Source organism: Abramis brama (assembly GCF_963993115.1).
Source record: "Abramis brama genome assembly, chromosome: 19".
NCBI classification, from domain to species: Eukaryota; Metazoa; Chordata; class Actinopteri; order Cypriniformes; family Leuciscidae; genus Abramis; species Abramis brama.
The window spans coordinates 12,965,187-12,985,953 of record NC_139981.1 but is presented as its reverse complement, the minus strand read 5'-3'; the positions used below and the strand labels follow the sequence as shown (position 1 = coordinate 12,985,953).

At 38.1% G+C, this 20,767-nt stretch overlaps 1 protein-coding gene across 2 annotated transcripts; it reads right to left on the bottom strand.

Annotated features, from left to right (window-relative positions):
* Nucleotides 1–2,245: 2,245 nt before the first annotated feature.
* On the bottom strand, nucleotides 2,246–20,622 carry pcnx2 (pecanex 2). Of its 2 annotated transcripts, none has more exons than XM_084092979.1 (34): nucleotides 20,104–20,622; nucleotides 19,421–19,620; nucleotides 19,106–19,220; nucleotides 18,877–18,913; nucleotides 17,191–18,258; nucleotides 16,976–17,120; nucleotides 16,030–16,172; nucleotides 15,846–15,924; nucleotides 15,631–15,766; nucleotides 15,305–15,447; nucleotides 15,069–15,222; nucleotides 14,950–14,982; nucleotides 14,695–14,866; nucleotides 14,486–14,596; nucleotides 14,295–14,386; nucleotides 14,004–14,113; nucleotides 13,799–13,901; nucleotides 13,071–13,163; nucleotides 12,766–12,916; nucleotides 12,543–12,684; nucleotides 11,096–11,273; nucleotides 10,766–10,874; nucleotides 10,087–10,216; nucleotides 9,582–9,640; nucleotides 9,136–9,351; nucleotides 8,813–9,066; nucleotides 7,419–7,652; nucleotides 7,093–7,196; nucleotides 6,247–6,391; nucleotides 5,917–6,147; nucleotides 5,542–5,816; nucleotides 5,302–5,462; nucleotides 4,589–5,010; nucleotides 2,246–3,420 (listed from the first exon to the last, which is right to left on the bottom strand). In XM_084092979.1, the coding sequence occupies exons 1-34, from the start codon at nucleotides 20,254–20,256 to the stop codon at nucleotides 3,283–3,285; spliced, it is 6,036 nt and encodes a 2,011-aa protein (XP_083949105.1). In that variant the 5' UTR covers nucleotides 20,257–20,622; the 3' UTR covers nucleotides 2,246–3,282. The 2 variants fall into 2 exon arrangements, with proteins under 2 accessions (XP_083949105.1, XP_083949106.1); XM_084092980.1 differs by having other exon boundaries at nucleotides 2,246–3,417.
* Nucleotides 20,623–20,767: the final 145 nt, after the last annotated feature.

Below are 20,767 nucleotides of genomic sequence, written 5' to 3'. Positions count from 1 at the left end.
CTTCTTCTGTCTGTCTAACACATAATAACATCCTGTACCAAATAGCTGGAGAGCAAAATAACAGTGTAATTTGTGGGGAAAAAAATGTTTGACACTAACAAGAAAAAGTGATTGTATGCTCACTTAGCAGTTTTTCTGTAATGTCTTGTGCAAAGTTTAAAAGAAAAAGAAAATATCTCCTGACACTGTAGCATATTGTCGCAATAGTGGTTTTGCAGTTTAACTCATAGATCACAGTAATGACACAAAGTTATCGACTTTTTCAGCCTCGCACGCATGAGAACTGTTCTTAAGTCTTATCACATTCTCCTCTGAGGATTCTCATGAGCTCTGATGGTTTCTTTTGGAAGATCTCCACATCAGGCTCTTCGCTTAAATTCATTTTTTTTGGGGGGGTTGCAACGTGTGCAATGTTAAACTATTTTTGTCTTTACTCCCCAGACAACAATATCATAAGCTGTGGAGTCAATGAAAGTACTGGCATTCTCGTGTTTTCTGTAATGATTGCCAAAATTATTAAAATACTTAGATTTATGAATACAAACTGTCCAGACACAAATTCCTCAAAAAGTCATGGGTCTTTTTCTGTGAACTCCGTGATATAATAGCATGTTCCATAAAGGAACAGCAGCCTGGCACAAATGAAGTGGTTTTTGAATATTGTTGCAGCATGTTAAAAAGATATTCAATGAAGAGGTCAAAGGAATTGACGCGTGTTGTCAATATAAAAATATCGATTTCTCGATTTTAATCGATTCTCATGTTTACGAAACGATATCGATTCTTAAATCCCAAGAATCGATTAGTCATCCTGTTTTCAGTTGATGAATGAATGGAACATTGTTGCGCCCATCAAATCCAATAAATCGCAATCTTTGTGCTTTGTTATTATTGATATGAAACAAAGTCTCAGATTTCAAATTACGTCCATTTTCTTACGAAATTCAAAAACATAATTACCGTTTTGGCGCTGTGGCGAGAGATCGCTCTGGCGCAGCTCAGCTCAAGAGCAGCAGCAGCGCGGAGCGCACGTGATCTTCTCTTCCGCCTTAAAAACACCAGTTACAGCGCGAAATAAACATGAATGAGCATCTGAAAGTGTGTTAAAAGATAGAGTACAACTTATCGAAGTCCGTATCATGTCACATGGAATCGCTCAATCAGTGTTTCGAACGTGGAAAGACGTTAGTAAACAATGTCATGTAACGTCACATTTACCTCAGAAAAACCATATATCCAGTGACCATAAACTCGTTAGTCAGCTAGAAAAATTTACTCTAGAGAGGAGCATTTTGTTAAATATATGCACCATATTACATAATTATTCATTATAATGTTTAATGTTCTTCAATATTTAATGCATGTTTGAATAAATCTGGAAAGTTTTTTATGACAGCCACCATTTAAATTTTTATATAATTTCAACTTTATTATTATAAAAATAAATAAAAGTGTATTTTAAGTGTTTGTATACAAATCAGTTAATTTTTACCTTCAATATTATAGTAGGCTAATGAAGCCTAAAGGCTACAACTGACTCCCAGTTACAATAATAGTTAATAGATTTGTTTTCCTTGAGAAAATTTGCAATGTATTGTACCTGATAATCGCTATTAAATCGAATCGAATCGAATTGCAAGCTTGTGAATCGAAATCGAATCGAATTGTGAAATTTGTGTCAATACCCAGCCCTAATAAATAGGTGCTCAAAATGCTAGCTATATTCTACACAGTATATTTTATAGTTAGCATTTTGAACACAAAGTGACATTGAATGGTTGATTCAAAAGCTGTACATGTTTTAGACTCTAACTTTCCAGAAATGTTGCTTGGAGAATCAGTCTGGTACAGTACAATGTTTTTAAATTCTGCTAAATTAGTGATAATTAGACAGTGCCAGTCAAAAGCTTGGAGACGCCTACTCATTTATTATTTTCCACATTCTGAATAATTGTAAAGTCATCAAAACTATGAAATAACACAAATGGAAGATTGATAATTAATCCTCATCAATTAAAACAAAATTGTACTTTTGTAAAGAAATTCATACATACTGTACAGTAGAGACTATTTATATTACTTTACAAAATAATTTTCAATCATTTAAGCATAACATTTTAGACAGAAAAGGATTATGAGAAACAATTTTTATCAAAAAGGATGAGAAACATTTGTCAGATGTAATGGTGCAACTTTTGACTGGTACTGTACACATGTACAAAAATGAATAAGGACAAAATTCAGATTCTTTTTTAACTTGTTTTAATTATTCAAGTTGTGTTATGGAGTGGGTTTTTAGGTTTTTGATGTCTCCCTATTTCTGGGAGCATTATAATATGCAAATATAGTTCTAGACTTACCATGAAATATTTGATATTACAACACATCATACAGACCCCCATGTCACATAATAAATTAACTGAAAGCCCCACATTTCCCATAGTAAAAAAGAAACGCACAACATTTTGCTTTTGGCAACTACTGTATAGTTCCAGATCCATGAAACTCATTTTAGTTCTTGGAGGAAGTTCTTTATAAAGTACACACTCTTTATCTCTTAGATTGTGCTTGCCATACTCAGGGATGTAAAGATCAGTTTACAACAATTTTCCAAGGGCCAATTAATCATCTTAGTAATGGTAAAATATTAGAGGAAAAAGGTGTACACACAATATGTGCCAAAGAGTGAATATGGCAACTTTTAGTTGTTTTTAGTAGATTTACAGAAATGACATTTTCTTGTCACTGCTTTTAATGCATCAGTAACCAGTTCAGAATCCTTGTAGTGCTTTTATGTTAATATAAAACAATGACACATCTGGATCACAACACATTTCAAAACAGCAGTGTGCAAGAAATCTACTATGCAATCATTCCCGACACCTTCTTTAGTCACGTGATCTTACATTACTTATACTTGAACAACAGTTCTTATTTTGCAAGTCTATAAAAATAATCACCGCTTGTGAGTGATGGTGTTCATGAAGTGCGTGCACTCAAGGCGCAAACATAAATTCTTCTAGTCATCAAATTCCATTGTTTAATCTCATAGATGGAGAGTAACAAGCTTCTGTTCACTCTCAAACACTTTTTTTTTTCTTTTTGCCTGTATTCTTTATTATTATTATATCATTTTTTTGGAAGAGCGGTTCTTTTCCCTTAAATAGGATACTTGCATTTTCTACACATGGCAGATGTTTTGTTTTACAAAAAGACGTCTGTAATGTACATTACTTGAGCTCAGGAGATCATGCTGGGCTGAGGCATTAGGTGATTGTGGTCTCATATGGTCTTCTGCTCCGGAGCGTCGTGGAAGGCTGAAGTCGAGTCGTCTTGGCTCTTGTCTGTGCTGTGGACCTTGGGTTCTGTGGCAATGGTGGAGGTGGCATCTATGCTCTCGTACGCCTCTGATGTCCACTGCTGAAAAGAAAGGACAAGTTAAAAATGCAGTTTGGTTTATAAAGATTTCAGCAGTAACTTGATGATAGATTCCAAATCTGTAAGACTCAAAATCATTGGGAAGCTTATTTATAATACAAAGATACAGAATGGAACAAAAATACAGAATAAAAGGTGAGTGAGGATTTTTTTTAGGATGATTAGGTGCATTCTGGGTCCAGAATTAACACATAAAATGCATTATTTAAATAAAAGATGTGAAAACCTACTAAAGAAAACACTTTTCTCAACAGCACGTCTAACCTTTACCAGTGTGGAAACTTTACCATGAAAGGTTTATCTAGAATTTTCTCCAGAACTTTTAAATATTGTTACAATTTACAAAAACTGTTTTCTATTTTATTATAGTTTAAATGTAATTTATTTATGTGAAGACAAAGCTCAGACTTCAGCATTATTACTCCAGTCTTCAGTATCACATGATCCTTCAGAAATCATTTTAATATGCTGATTTGGTGATCAAGAATAATTTATTATTATTATTATTATTAATTATATTTTTTCATTCTTTGATGAATGGAAAGTTCAAAAGAGCAGCATTTGAAATTAAAATCTTTTGTAACATTATAAATGTCTGTACTGTCAAATACTGTACTTTTGACAATTTAATGCTTCCTTGCTGAATAAAGGTATTCATTTCTTTAAAAAAAAAATCTTAATGACCCCAAACTTTTGAATGGTAGCGTATAATAACAAATTAAGCCACCAAAGTGAATGAATGGAATGAAATATTTAAGGTCCAATACATTTTCTGAATTCACCCACTTTTTTTTAGAGTTAAATAAGGCAAAGAAATCAAACAACACCGCAAATTAATATTATCAAACATAGAATTTATGTATTTTTTCTGAAGCTAAAATATAATAGTGTGAAGCATTATTTAAATATTCTTTATTCTAAGTTATAAATAAATTTGAAATGTTTAAAGGTTATGAGCCTCTGCTTTGTAAGTGTAGATTAATGACAAAAATAGGGAATTAGCATGTGGTGAAAATGGACAAAATCTGCTTTATATCATCTGAAGGCTAATAGTGGTTTATTCTGGCAAGCTTTTGTTTCTTGAAAATGCTTTAAAAACCAAATGTTCCATATATCATTGTAAAAAATATCTGAAAAGACGTCCCCTCACCTGTGTTGCGCGACTGGAGCGACAGGACGGTCCCAGGGCGATGTTGACGGAGCTTGAGGACTGCGTATCGCTGGTGTTTCCCCCCTCAGCCGCAGAGAGGCCCGAGATGACCAAGCCGCTGGAGAAGCTGCGCTTGCCAAAGAGCAAGCTCAGCGTGGAGCTGGAGGAAGACACCTGACTGGAGCGATGGTGACCTGTAGCTGAAGCCAGAGGCCCTGTTGTGGACAAACGAGGCACCTGGGAAAAGACGGAGGCAATGGAGGAAGTGTTGAAAGACAGCTGGCTGTTGGACAGGCGCTGCACCAGTCCGGGGCCTCCAGAGCCCGAGCCGTGCTGGCTGTCTAGGATGGGGCCCGATCGGCTGGTGACGGGGGGCCGCTGGCCATGAGGTTGCACTGAGCGACTGCGATACTCCCGGTGAGCTGCAGGGAAAGGAGACTCAGCACAGACAGAACAATGTACATTTGTCTGATTCTCTTATGGGAAACATTAATTTCAAGATGATAAAATTCATTTTGTGCTGAACTGGAAGGTAATTATCCATTTTTAATTTTTTATGGTTTTCAATTTAGGTAAAAGTAAACCAAATTGGTTTTTAATTTAAGTTTAGTTTTTATTTCATTCATATTTATCATTTTTACAAAAATTTTCTTCTAGGCTTTAGGGCAACAAATTGTACGGAAATGTATAAAGTGTCCATGGTTTGTTCTGACCTCCGTGGTTTCTAGACTGGGAGCTGCGAGGACGGCCGTGATATAGGCTTAGGCTCTGGGATGTGGCGGAGTTATGATTTTGACTTAAGGAGGAACCGGCACAATCCACATCCTCCATGTTCATGCCACTGTTACAGCTGGTAAGGTTATCTTTCCTCACCCTAGAAGATGCAAGAAAGGTTTTTAAAAAAATGTATAGAATAGAAACAGAAAAAGAGCCTGTTAATGCCTTATACATACCGAAACAACCTGGAGAGCAGCCATGTGCGAATGCTGTCCAGACTGAGAGGGCCGCCCCATATGTTCCTGATCTGCTTGTGAGTTCCCATATAGGAGGTGGTGAGTGGGGACACAAACATGGGGTAACCCAAGGGCTGGTCACAGGAGGAGTTGATCATGTTTCGCAGAGCCTGCTTTGAGTTCTGGATGCTTCCGCGTTCAGGATTGCGGTTCCGGAGGAAGACGAGCTCTTGCTGCTGACCTGCCCACAGCCCTCGCACACATTCTTTATTCATCTGAATGGAAAGATGATGGGATAAATGAATAACAATCAGTCTTAAAACATAATAAATGTACAAACTAAAAAAAACGTATATATAGTTTTTGCTCTCTTGCCTTTATAACTTTGAAGCTGAGATGTCGTTTGTAGAGCATGATGATCTTATACTCATCTGCGCCTTCATCCACCATGTGTCGAAGCGTGAGAAGTGTGTCTTGGCTGGACAGTACTGCTCTTCGCCAGGCGGGGTCGCTCTCATGACAGATCACTAGACTGGTTCTGTAGTTGGTTATGGCCTCGTAAAGCACGGCAGGCTCCTCAGTCTCCTCCAGGCTCGTGAAGTGGTCCTGTATAATGTGAAATTATTGAAATTATACCAAAAGGCAAATACGATGTGAATAGTTCGTCAGGTTGTGCAATATCCAAACATTGTCCAATCATTTCACCTGGTGGAGTTTCAGACTCATTCTCACGGCTGGGGCCACAACCGTCTGCAGCAGGTCCATGTCAGCAAAGACCCATTCATCCTTAGCGGCAATGCGGAAGTCACCTTTGAACAGCGTGTTGAAGCCATAGAGGAATGACTCCAGACTGTGGAGGAAACCATTAAAGTCACCATGAATCAAAATTGACAATTTGTTTTTTTTTAAATGAATATTGCAGCATTTATTATAAATGATTTATCCGTGCAAATCATTATTATTTAAAATCCATGTGCCTTCATAATCTTTCATTTATATAACTTCCCCTCCCTCATGCAGAGACATCTCTTCACTTCTCTGGACAACCTGTCACTCACATGAGATCACAGCAATAGCAAACCACAACAATTCTCTCAATTCCCGGATAGAAAAAAATGCACGTCCTACATTTTTTTTGTTTGAAAAGACGTTTCAGTCGGATATACATCACAATAGGGAAGAAAAGACTATCGCAACATCCATTTCATGCCGACTTTAAAATGTAAAATCTCTCACAGAGAACGTGTTTTTCCATTCCATTGCACTACATTGCCATTGTTTTTCTGAGTAAACGCGCTTGACGGACATAAATGTGGCGCTCAAGTTAAAATAAGCTCAACTTTTAAAAGACGTGTCTCAAAACCTTACATTTTTCCCCCATTCCACTGCACGCGTCTTGCGTTTTTCAAAGCAACACAGCATTCTGTGTGAAACAGCCCTTATTATGTTGGTACACATTTCATTTGGTATTCTTGATTCTGATTGGCATCCATCATACAAACTATTATCTTTCAAGTATTTAAGTGTACATCGCTAATGTTGGAAGTGTACCTGTTGGATCTGTTATGTGCTGCTGTGCTGAGGGATCTCCGTCCAACCACAGATAGAGCGAAACACAGAGTAACCAAGGGAGAATCTTCATCGCTGTCCACTGGCTGAGAACGAAAAAACTAAACTTTAGGTATAAGATGCAAGTTTAGATCACCTTAACATTGTGGAAATGCAAAGAAGAGTTCAACTGTCCTACCAAAGGTACGTCCCATGTTTATACACCATTTTAAAATCAGCCAGACACTGTTTTTTATTGCACTCTCAAAGACGTCCTTTAGTGCATCAGCTTTCACTCACTCTAATGAATGCCATTTGTGTCTCCTCACCTCCTCCAGCTTGTTGGCACAGTATTGAATCCACTCCAGGTAGACGTTACAGTAGCTGGCTCTGGTGACCCCCTGCAGACAGTGGACATAGTCTTCATCAATCTTCATGCTGAACACAGCCGGATCCTTCTCAATGTGATGCCATTTAGTGTAAGACTGAAGGACTTCCTGCGTAGACTGGTCTTTAATCCATATCTGCAGCTTGGGGTTGATCACCAGGTAGTAGATGATACTCTAAAAATAGAAATAATTGAAAATACAGAGATGTGAGTGTCGTTAATGTCACTTTATCAAAAAATAAACCTACCACAGTAAATCAAGAACATTGTAGCTATTTCATTCTTTGAGGAAATGTAGAATATGAAATTTAAGTAGACGGAAGAGACTCGATCGCTTCATATGATGAACAGATTGAATTTAGTCCTTTATTTAAGGCAGGGTTCACCAATCTCGGTCCTGGAGGGCCACTGTCCTGCAGAGTTTAGCTCCAACCCCAATTAAACACACCTGAACCAGCTAATCAAGGTCTCACTAGGCATACTAGAAACTTTCAATCAGGTGTGTTGGAGCTGGTTGGAGCTCGTAAGCGTAGAATCTGCCATTTAGAATACATACGAGCGAGTCGCTCGAATGGCGGCAGCCATGTTGCGCCTCCATCTTGAAAATACATTAGCCAAAGAGGGACATACCTGGAAATTCAAGCTTTGCCTTTTGCGTTTTTACACTCAGTGGCACCGTGTGTAATACGGCCAAAAAAATAATAATGCGGCCAACGTAGGAGTTAAAACGACCTCCGAATGGGAGGGGCTAGAAAGTAATATTCAGTTGGTAGTCATATACAATTTCACCGCTAGATGGGAGAAAATCCTACAGTGTAGCTTTAAATAACTGTACACAAAATATTGATTTTACTGAGTTTTAATATTTTATTAGCTCACCAAATGCAAAACTTCCACAAAGAAAAAACGTTCCTAGCAAGTGTATAGCGCTGCTGACTTAAGCAACCCGGATGAGCCTGCGGACTAAACCGATCAATTCATATGGATTAGTTTTACAATCTCTTTATGAACTTTTTGTTTATATGTCAACATGTAGTTAAAGTATAAAAAAGATAAATTATTAGATAGCATTCATACCTGTTAAACTCATTTAAAAAGTAAACACCTTTTGCAAGAATTGTTTTAAATGCTATATCATCATTTGGCAATGCAATTGCATTTCTTTTTTCTTTTCTTTCAAATATCTAAATTTTACTAATAGTACAAAAATAACTGTTAATTAAACCATTAAGGAAACAGAGTTGTTAAGAGGAATGCGAACTGGAACTGTATAGAACTAATACAACTTTTTCTTTCTTCCAAAATATAAAGGTCACGTAATAGTGTTGCTGGTACCTTAAGGTAGTAAGTGATGAGCAGCTTGCGCAAGTCATAAACTTGCAGCATGGTGGCAGCGTTGTTTTCGCTAATGCTGTAGCCCTCCAGCAGATACTTAGTAGTGGTCACCTCCCAGGCCAGCCAACGTAGATTGAAAGCAGCATTGCAGGACAGCAAATGGGGCAAATGACCCGGCTCACAGCAGCAGCAAGAATCATCCTCCTCTACACCTTCTGTGATGGCCTCCACCTCCCGCTGCTGACAGTAAGTACCTGAGGAAATGAGAAGGCCAGAGTGAGGAGAAAGAACATTTACAACAATGTAATATTTAAACCACTTACCCCTGAACTCCAGGCCTCGTAGCTGGAAGGTGACCAGACCGTTGCCGACCTCAATGAGGTGAACAAGTGCATTAAGGTAGTCAGAAGCCAGGATGAAGCAATCTCCAGCGCAATAATTCCCCCAGCGGCCCAACATCAGGTCTCCACATAAAGAATGCTGCAAGGAGCGCGTCAGGTACTCATAGAAAATTGAGTTGAGGTTGTTGTCATCGCAGCCTACATGGTGAGCATATAATCTCTCAACATTTTTATTTAAAAATGTAAGAGGACACCATTGTGTCTCTAGCAACAGTAGACACATGGCATCCTAAAACAATGTCTGACAAAAAGTTTAAACTGTTTAAAACAGTGAAACTGAACCTTCATGCATTTTTGAAACAGTTTTGCACAGAAATTGACTGTTTATTAAGTGTGTGGTAAGACATGAATAGATAGACAGTATTTACCCGTCTCTTTGTCAACCTGAGACACCAGTCGGCTGTTGGAATTGTCAATTCGTTTGGTGCTGAAAATGTCAAATCAAATGTTCATGAAGTGAAATATTCACAGTCATGTAAAAAAAACCTTTAATCTGATGCCTGTGCCACCATTCATGTTTAATATCAACAACAGAAACATTCTGTGTCATTACATTTGTGGTTGGAATCTACATCAATAATTCAACATTGTGTGGCTTTCTCTCTGCTACTACAGGCTGTTGGACTTCAGATAAAGCCCATCAACCATAAAGGAACTTTGTCCCAGTGGAAACAAGACAAGTACCAATGGAAACAATGTCAAACACGTCTTGCATCAACAGCTGTTTTCATATCAATAAATATGCATTTGTTCTTTCAAGTGCTCTTAAAGACAGAAAACTGCACTCAAGTATGCAGTTGGCTGACAGCGCATTACGTCACTCTGAAGCTACATGCATGTTTCATGTGCTTGTGGAAAAAACAGACAACTTACTTGTAGTTCCTCTCCCAGAACTTCACAGGCCGTGGATAAGAGGTGATAAAAATAGCGCTCCCGAGGAAAGGGCTGAGTGGTGTGTAGAAGAGCGTCGTGATTAACGTCTGCAGCAGGAGCATGGCAGAGTCTGAGCTGCTCCGTCAAGGAAAAACCGAAATATTTGCACTGCATTTGAAGCTATGATGCTTTAACCGTATTGCAATAGTTCTTTAAATATGCTATAAGCCATTTCTTTTCATGCTACCTGACACTCTAATAAGTGTCCTGAGAAATCACACCTGAAAAAATAAAGAAATTACATTTAACCGAATTTTATATTATTACCATTTCAGTCTGCTTTCTAGGAGCTGGCTCGAAATCCTGAGATTACTCATAAAATATTTAATTCTGTTGACAAAAAGATGTGTAAACATAATAGAAATAATAATAACTATTAAATATTTCCAATTTATTTTTCATTGCATAAATACATTTTTTTAAACATACAAATATATAAATATATAGGTGCTATAGTATTTTGGAAAGTGGGTCCCTCGCAGGGGATCATTATATTTTGGGGGTCAGTGGCTTAAAAAAGTTTAATCTTTACTTGATCAGATTAAAATTGGGAGAAAAACATAGTACAAGGTTTGTACTACCAATATACACACTCAAGCTGGACAGATTGTAAGGATATGAGGTACAGCAAAAGGTTGTGCAAATGCATGAAATGCACTACCCCATGCTATCTGCCAGGGGGCGATATACACCAGAATGAAGTGCAGCTTGTGGAGAAGGTCCCAAAGCTGTAGACAAAACAAAGAGCTGTTGTAAGACAGCAAGACAACAAAGGCAGTTATTTTGGGACTAGTTACTAATTGTACTGTCTGCTGAGAGCTATTTCAGACGATAGACTGACACAATATTGACATGCCATTTTGGAAAATGAATACTAAATGAACACAAAGGGCAGGGAATGATGAGCGTTTCAATGCACTAATGTCCATCCAACCCATATAGCACTGACCTTGTTGAAGATGATGGACATGAGGAAGAAGTTGAGCAGGAATGTTTCAGAGGCACTGCTGCAGTCAAACTCAAAGAAGATGAGGGTGAAGATGAGCGTGAGGAACTGGTAGCTGGGATTGCAGAAGGAGGCACGAAGAAGCTTCATCCCAGCAACTGTCATCAACAAGACATCACAGCTGGAGCGAGACACAGACACCTGAGCCACTCAGGTGCAGAGGCAGCACACAGCCAAGCACAGCAAACACTAATCAGGTGGCTCTGACACAGGTCTGATGCTAACTTCTGCTAAAACCACCACAATGAGCAGAAAAATGTGTTGTAGGAAAGTACTCTACCAATACTGCTTCTATATATATACCTATGTGTGTGTGTGTATAAAACACAATTATTGTGTTTAATACACAATTAAACAATCAAACTATTACTATTACTACTTTTTTGAATTTATTTATATGAATTTTCAGCAGCCATTACTCCAGTCTTCAGCGTCACATGATCCTTCAAAACTTATTCCAATTTGCTGATTTGGTGGTGCTCAAGAAAAATGTCTTAGCATTATCATATATATATATATATATATATATATATATATATATATATATATATATATATATTAACATATATATATGGAGAGAATGTTGTGACGGAAAATCTAAAAAAAACTCCATGTTTGTACTGTAGTCAACATTTCAAAAACTGGATGACCACGAACAGTGTTTTAGGCCAAACAGAAGGGGGGGGAATAAAATAAACTGCCGTTCTGTCAGGGTACAGGTAAGAAAGCTGCTGCCATAGTGTTCCATATTTACTATGATGCTGTTTAAAGTGTAGACAAAGTGCGATACAATTTTCAGTGATAAACCTACCCTTACAATAACTGTTCTGTTAAAAACCCTCTGTCAATCCAACAGTCCATGGGTGGGGATACAAAAATGCAGAAGTATAATTTGTAGTTTTCACGAAAGCCCTGGAGCTGTCAAAGTTGCTGACAAATAAACGGTCCAGGTAACACGGAGAATGAGTAAACATTGTTCATTTACATATACTACAGACATTGTAGCAAAAATGAATGAAAATAAGCAAAGTTACACTTTTAGTAGCACAGCTGTTTTCAACATTGACAAAAAGAAAAAATGTTTCATGAGCACCAAATCAGCATATTAGAATGATTTCTGAAGAATCGTGTGACACTGAAGACTAGAGTAATGATGCTGAAAATTCAGTTTTGGCCTTTGGCCATCACAAGAATTCTGTTTAAATTGTAATAACACTTCACACTTTTACTGTTTTTATTGTATTTTTGAATAAATATAGTCTTGGTGAGCAGAAACGCAAAACGTTTAGTTAAAAAAAAAAAAATGGGATTGACTGAAGAGTAAAAAATGTACAATATTTTTTTATATCTGTATTGAATTGCCAATAAGAATTAGGGGAAGGATACTTACTGTATTCCTAGTTTCTTACGATGGCTGAGGGCGAAGCCATCGTTGGTAAGTGCACTGAGGACAATGGCTGGGTAGACAATATACTTCTCAAAAGTCAACAGCCCCACATAGAGACGCTCGAACCACATCAAGTGAGCATCCTCTAAAAAGATAGTATACTAACATTAATATTCATATGAATGTCAGTGACAGTAGACACGTCACAGATGTGCAGTTAACTGACCTCTGGGTTCGAACTGTGAGTATTCCTTACTCTTCAGCACAGGATGAGAGATCCACAGCCAGGGATGGTGTTTCCGTAACTGAGGGATGATATAGTGGGTGACAAAGCCCACAGTGGCTGCTAATGCATACAGCACTATGGACACAAATGGCTGTATGTGACAAAAACAAAGTGTTAATTGACATGTAGGCTGAAAACTGAATTGAACATGTAATCATTGACTCCTGTCTCTCTGTGATAGTTTAGATTTGGTTATGATTTTTAAGATGACGTGTATAAGAAGTTTAAAAGTGAGAGAAACTCACCCTTAGAGACAGGAACACCGTGCTGGCAGTAATAGCAAAGGTCAAAACTGAGGCGAGAATACAGATAACCAGATCTGACAGTAAAATCTCTTTCTGCAACATAAAATTATACATGTATTTTAAGATTATTAATACATGGATCCTTAGATGCAAATACTACACTACTGTTGAAAAGTTTGTGAGAGTCAGTAAAATTGTATTATTTTTTGAAGAAATTAATACTTTTCAGCAAGGATGCATTAAATTGATAAAAAATGACAGTAAAGACATGCATAATGTTTCAAAAGACTTCTATTTCACAATAAATGCTGTTCTTTTGAACTTTTTATTCATCAAAAAATGAACTTTTTTTTTTTCTACAAAAACATTAAGCAGAACATAATAAAGGATAATGATAAAAAATATTTCTTGAGCAGTAAATCAGCATTTTAGAATGATTTCTGAGGGATCATGTGACACTCAAGACTGGAGTAATGATGCTGAAAAATCAGCTTTGCCATCACAGGAATAAATTAAAATTTTAAATATATTAAAACAGAATACGTTATTTTAAATTGTAATTTTTAATTAGATAAATGAGAGACATAAGGATCTTCTTTAAAAAGCATTTAAAAATCTTACCGGCTTGCAAACTTTTGAATGGTAGTGTACATCTGATTATTCTTGTCTATGCCCAAGTGAAATGAAAGCATTTTTGAATATTCACTAAATAAATCAAAGGCACCCACCACAGAGCCTTTGAGTTTCTCAGGAAGAGGGTCTATGCTCTCCTCATCCTCCTCCTCTTCACCATGTCCAAGTGATGGCATCAGCTTGGACTTTATCAATGAGCTAAGATCAAAGACAAACAAATATGTTTTTTAGTCCAAACTATGGCAGAAGTTCAAAATGTTCTTAACCAAATGATCATTAGAAAGTGCACAATGTTCTTACAGTAACACAGATGGGTCACTGCTTTGTCGACTAAGATGATAGGATAGGACCACTAGCAGGGCACAGAAACCAGAGAAAAGTGCTGGAATATGCTGTTCATCCCAAGGCTCCTACACAGAAGACGCCAATGCCATCACAAACTTATAATCTATCTCGTATTGCATTCAAAAAATAAAGTATATCTTTTACTGATGATCTACTGATTTTTGAAGTATACTGCACCCTTTTATTCAAGTAGATTAAATGCATGTTGTCATTGAAAATACTTTTCCCATTCCCAACAGATCATACCTTCAAAGCTCCAAGACAGAATCCGTAGAGTAAGGCCAGCGCTATAAGACTCCGTACTATACAGTACACTGCAGATGGGAGTCCAGTTGCAGCTAAGCAGAAAAAAAGAGAAACATGAGTTTCCTCCAATTGACCTTTAATCATTTATAATAAAAAAAACAGTTAAAAAATGATTTATCATGAATACGGACCTGTACCTCCAAAAAAGTGCATGTCGATTTGTTCTAAAAAGTATATAAAAAAGGTGTTGATTTGCGGAAAAAGGCCCAGAAGAAACATTACCGGAAAGCAGTACGTAAACCCTGAAAAGATCAGATCAACATATCCATCAAATTCAAAATTACTCTGCAACCATTTCCATTTGTAACGTTTTAAACATACTTTTCAACTTACAACATACCGACTAAAATATCTTGCACGTACTGAAGGGCGTCTGACGTTACTATTGTGATGCCATAGACGGTGGACACAGGGAGGTCTGGTCTTCTCAACACTATCTCCAAAATCCAAATAAGGCCACAGAACATACAGAAATATGCAGCACGGCTGTAGATGACAATTTGATTATGGCCCTGTAAAAAAAGACAGCTTTTTTCATCCCGTTAAACACATTAATGACATGAAATTTTCTTGAATGCTTCTCTAGTAAACTCACATGAGTAGGTGAAGCTGCATCTGGCTGAACACTCTATAAAACACAAGATGCTTTAGCGGGCAGCCTAGCAGTAGATTCATTTTCAGCAAAGACAGGCTATAAAATGAGGAATGCGGTACCTTCAGTAAGGAATACTGACAGCTAGCAATGACCAGGCAGAACTGAAAGACCCAGATGTCTTTGAAGCAGCCCTCGTTCAGAAGCACAAACCCCAGAAAAGCCACTAAGACGGCTAAGAATACAGCCACCATGTTCTCAGTCATATCCTTGTTCCTGCAAAAACAATTAGCATCTTTCTGTGCTTATGGTATTTAAATAGCACTGCAATGTCTAAAACTTTCATTGTCACACTCACCTGTCAAATAATGCCAGCAAGGTTAGCCGATCATACAATATGTTCACCCATTTGCCAGGAAAAACCTTTAATTTGTAGTACAGCTTTCTTGAGGGTTTCTCTTGTGTTGATGTCTCGGATGATTCATCTAAGGAGTCTTCCTCCTGTGCGTGAGAAATATTCAAGCCCTCAAATGGTGAGTAAATGATGACTGAATTTCATTTATGGGCGAACTATCCTCTAAGATACAGTATTTTAACAAAAACCAACCAACCATGTTTTCTATGTGTTTTGTTTGTTGTGTTGTATGAGAGCAAGCTTAATATGTGGAAAGAGGGATTCCGCACCTGGAAGATTTCCGGATGGGTTCTCCTGGGCCGGAGTCGGCGAGTTGGAAGGATGCGTCGCTGGAATGGGCATTCAGAGGGTCCTCCCACCAACCCGTCCTGGCACTCAGAGTTAGAGGACGTGGAGAGGAGATCACTATATAACAACGATATAACAACTGTTTTTATTTTTTCACTTAATTTTGTGATTGTAAAAGAGAAATAGGATACAGTACCATATGTTGCCGGTGATGAGTTCGGCACCAAGGGGTAAGTTTAGAGCTCTTTCATTGTACAGTTTCCGAGGTCTCTCTCCTGTATATATTGTACATGTTAAAAGCATCACAAATGCTCCTCTACTAGTCCTCCTATATATACTGTATATGACATTGCACGGTCATTTCTGTCCACTGTACTCACTGTGAACAGTGTGAAAAGTGTAAACCTCCTCTTTGGATGTAGTCTCTGGTCTGCAGATGACCTGAAGCATAGAGCTCTCTGACTGGGACGTTTGTGAGGGCAGAGAATCATAATCAGGGTCCCTCTCCTTATCTGTCTGCGGACTGTGAAGACAAGGAGAAAATGTACCCTAAAATGTGTACTTTTTCCAGATGGAGTGGAACATGCCTGGAATTCAGTTTGGTATGTTTATAGTATAGTGAGTCTGTATTAATAACTCTTGATTTTCATGAGGGTACACACAAACTACCATTCAAAGGTTTGGTGTCTGTAAGATTTTATGTTTTTGAAATAAGTCTCTTATGCTCTTCAAGGCTGCATTTATTTGATCATTGATTTCAATATATTTTAAAATGTGATTTATTCCTGTGATGGCAAAGCTGAATTGTCATAACTCCATTCTTCAGTGTCACATGATCCTTCAGATTTCATTCCCTCAGAAACATTTCTCATTATCATCAATGCTAAAACCAGTTGTGCTGCTGAATATTTTAGTTATATTTTATTGCTTTTTATATTTTATGCTTATTATATCTAAATTGTTTTGCATTCACTCGCAAAGCTTTTGCATTCTCTTGCGGAAGTGTTGCGTTCCCTGAGAAATGCTGCAAAAGTATTATGTTCCCCCAAGAAACATTCATTTGCAAAAGCAGTTTTTCCTCCCAACTCATATTATTTCCATAACAAAAAGTTTTGCGAGTGAATTCATATTTTTTTACGAGACAACACAAAAGCATCTAAATTTTTTTCCCATCACCATATCCCTTTAGGGTCTGCATACTTTAATGCATCCTTGCTAAACATATATTTATATATATATATATATATAATCATTATTATTATTATTTTAATCTGTTGTCTATATATTTAAATATCATGCTTATGTTCAGATTTATAGTTTACCCACCTTTCTGGAGAGACAATAGGAATGAGAGTCCCTGGAATGGTTTTCATTGTATCTGTAGCCAGATTGTTTGGGGGATTTGGACGCTCCTGTTGTTGTCCTGTGGATTCTGACACGTCAGAGTTATTCTCTGCTGTCATGCTTTGCTCTGAAAGGAGTTAGACCATTAACTTGAGTAAAGATATTCAGTGCAGTCTCATGCATTAATCAACACTCACCATTTCTCTCTTCCTTCTCCTCCTCAGCCTCATTTCCACCCCCAAATCTGGTGTTGTTGATAGACTCCAGCAAAGACACAAACTCAACAAAGTTGGACTCATTGGGTATCTGTCCCTCCTTGGCTTCTAGGTCAGATTTAGAGGAGGTCATTGTACTGAGCTTATCTTTAGCTCTATGGCTAATGAGGACAGCATCTCGTCCACTGTCGATACTGAGTCCCCTGGCATGTGTTCTTCCACTCTGAGTACATCTCTTATATGCTGATGGAATTTGCAAGAATCCATCAGCATCCAGTTTAAGCTCAGGAGGGTCGTTTTCATCAGGATGGGAGTTCACATCAATGCCTGAAGAGCTGTTATTGGTCAGTTGGGGGCTCAGGTTGGGTATCTCATGCTCATTGCTCTCTATTTCTTTGCATTCCTGAGCAGAGTCAGAACTGATTGGCTCTTTGGCAAGAAGACTGTCTTGATGCTCGGACTTCTCCTGAACCGAGTTGTCTTCTGGAACCGGCGTATCTCCTTTCTCATCATCCGCAGAGTGTTCCTCCAGCTCGTGAGGCGAATCAAAGGTGATGACAGGAATTTTGACAGGACAGTCGGATTCTCCCTGGTGGGACTGAGCTGACTCTAAGATGCTCAGTTTAACAGACTCCTCCAGCTCAGCTGCTGTCTGTGGGTCACAGCTCATTGTGATAATGATCTTCACCGTATCACTCTCGTCCAAGTGGGACAAGGGACTCGAGTTGTCAACCAGCACCACAGCAATTTCATCCGAGCAATAGTTCTCCTCAGGTCTTTCTCCGTCGTCGGCATCTCGTGTGATTTCAAGAGAGGTATTATTGTTGTTGGGGTCAGTGGGGGGTTTGACTTTCTCCTCTAAACCGTCCGCTTCATTCACAGGGGAAGGCGGAAGATCATTGTCAGCTTTGTCTCTGTGGGATGAAGGAATCTGCTCTCCCTGCAGGAGTGGGGCAGACTGGTCAGTGTTGGGACTGAACACATCCTCAGGGGTGAGTCTCTCCTCCACGTCTGGCCAAGACCGTTCATTACAGACAGCATCACTCTGACCTGGAAATGTCAGTCAGTATACAAACAGCATATTTAAAATGTCAGATGGACATATGGTTTATGATAGATTTGAAATGAATTAGCTACTAGATGCTGAATCCTGTTGGTTTATGTCAAAAACCATGATACACCAATTTTTTCTTCCTTGACATTATGATTAATACTAATTAAGGGTGTAATGATACACGTATTCATCCCACATAAAAAAAAATCCAGTGCAGACTAACATTAGGCAACATAATTTTTTTAATGTATTTTATTAAATTATATTGAAATAAAAAATTGAAATTCAATAAAATATTCTGAAATGTCTGTTTTTTTAGATGCAGTCAGAGACCCTCACAATATAAGTGTAAAGCTGTGTTTATGCAAAGCTGTCTGACAGCTTTTTTTGAGAGGTCCTGGCAGGACGTCACACTCGGTGTGACGTGTGACTGAGGCAAGATAGAGAGTAGTCAGTTATTCCTCAGTTATTCCTCAGTTATTCCTCAGTTCATATGCTAGGCTCTGTGACTGAAACTTACAGTAGTGTATCTGCACAGCATGTTCCCAGATTTGTGAGGATCTCTTCCACTGCAGTGAAACCAGGCCAGTGCTATAATTAAAGCTGGTACATACCCTCTATGTTTTTCAGCTCCTCGGATTTTGGACACTCCTTCACAGTTTTGAAAAGCAGGTTAACCAAAAAATGATATTATTATTTAAAACACATAATTTATACATAACAATATTCACAGCTAGATTTGGGCAAGATCTGCATTCAAGATGTTACACTAATTACCATTACCATTTTCTTTTTTCAAGTATAAATAATTATAGTACATAAAATCTTGAAGGTATTACTCACTCCAATCAGTCCAGGGTCTGTTTCAGTCTGTTTCACTGTGACCTGTATTACTGGACTTGGTCTGTTTTTGGTCAATACTGATGTGGCAACACTGTCAGGAACTGTGCTGCTCTTCCTTTGGATTAAAACAATTCAGACTTTAGCCTGGTTACAAGACAAATAAACACTTTTGGCAGTAGAGTTTATGAGCTTTGAGAACAAGAAGCATATGTTTTGTTTAATTAGGCAAAACATAGCCTCTGACATAATTTGTGGAAATAATATTGCAAAACGATATTGAAATCAATACATGGCACAACTGATTTTGGATCTTACCTTAGGGATGGAAGACCGGAATCAGATGCATTACTTTTCTTGTCTACACCTTTGCTGATGTCAGGCACACTATTCTGGGCTACAATGTCGCCCTGATCGAACATCAGATGGAGGCGATAATTTACCATCTTAATGACAATGAAGAAAACTGTCACTGAGGTGCAGTAGATACTGAGGGTAGTAGTGGTGGGTGGAAGAGCCTGGGGGAAAATACATTAGAGCATTACATTGCATCTCTGGAGCAATAGATAAATTGACAGATAGATAAATCAACTGTAAAATATAATTTTAGATGATTGGATTTGCATTATTATGATGTCTTTTCTGAATAAATAATAATAACAATAAAAATAATAATTTCATGACCACTAGAAAAAACACTTCATATAGGCCTAATGATATTTTTGTCTACTGTAAATGCACAACAATGCTATACAGGCTGCCATGCGAGAATCACCTGTACAGGAAGCTATGCAGAAGAAAAATGCGACAGTTCCAGGAGCTACGAGGAGCATAAACACCTAAATTCATATAATATTCAATAACATTTAACGCGTAAATACATTTCATTCATTTAGATCAATATTTCGCGTGAGGTTTCTTCAGCTACAGTATAACGCATTCAATGCTTCATATCAGCAAAGCACAATATTATCGGCGGCCTGCGACATTGTATCACTCACCAAATGAAGAGATAATGGAAGCATAAGCAAAAACATCCATAAATACAGGTGACATGAATTGTTGAATTTATTCTGGTCTGGATCATGATACCATCCACCGGTCAGTGAAGCCCAGACTCCTTGGCGTAGTGTTTGCACGACTTGAGAGCCCATATTTTCAATAATGGTCGCTACAAATATATCATGCTGCAAGCTGCGAATTCACACCACTGCCGTCCTGGACTCGCTGCCCCAACGCGCGATTACATATTTACAGAAGCTGCCTCTACATCCTTCCTTGAAGCCGTTTACTTTTCTTTTTCATCGTCCACGCCTTGTCTCCCAATTTCCCAACATAAAAGCATTGGTTTTGTGCGGTGAAAGGCTCCCAGCAGCAGCATCCTTCTGCGCCTGCTTCACATGAGCGGATAGGAGGGAGGACTGGACTGATTCATAGCGATGCTCTTCTGCTCACTGAGTCACGCGCCCCCACCCTGTGTGTGAGGATACAGTCAAAAGACGAGAGCCATGGAAAATCAACTGTTCTGAGATGGAGCCAGGGAAGCGGGACAGCATCTTTAACTTACATAAATAGCAGAAAACTTCAAGTGGGTCTAGCTAAAATGTTTAAAATATTGATTATGTACAATAAGTTAAAAATTAAAAATGTTTTAACACACAACCA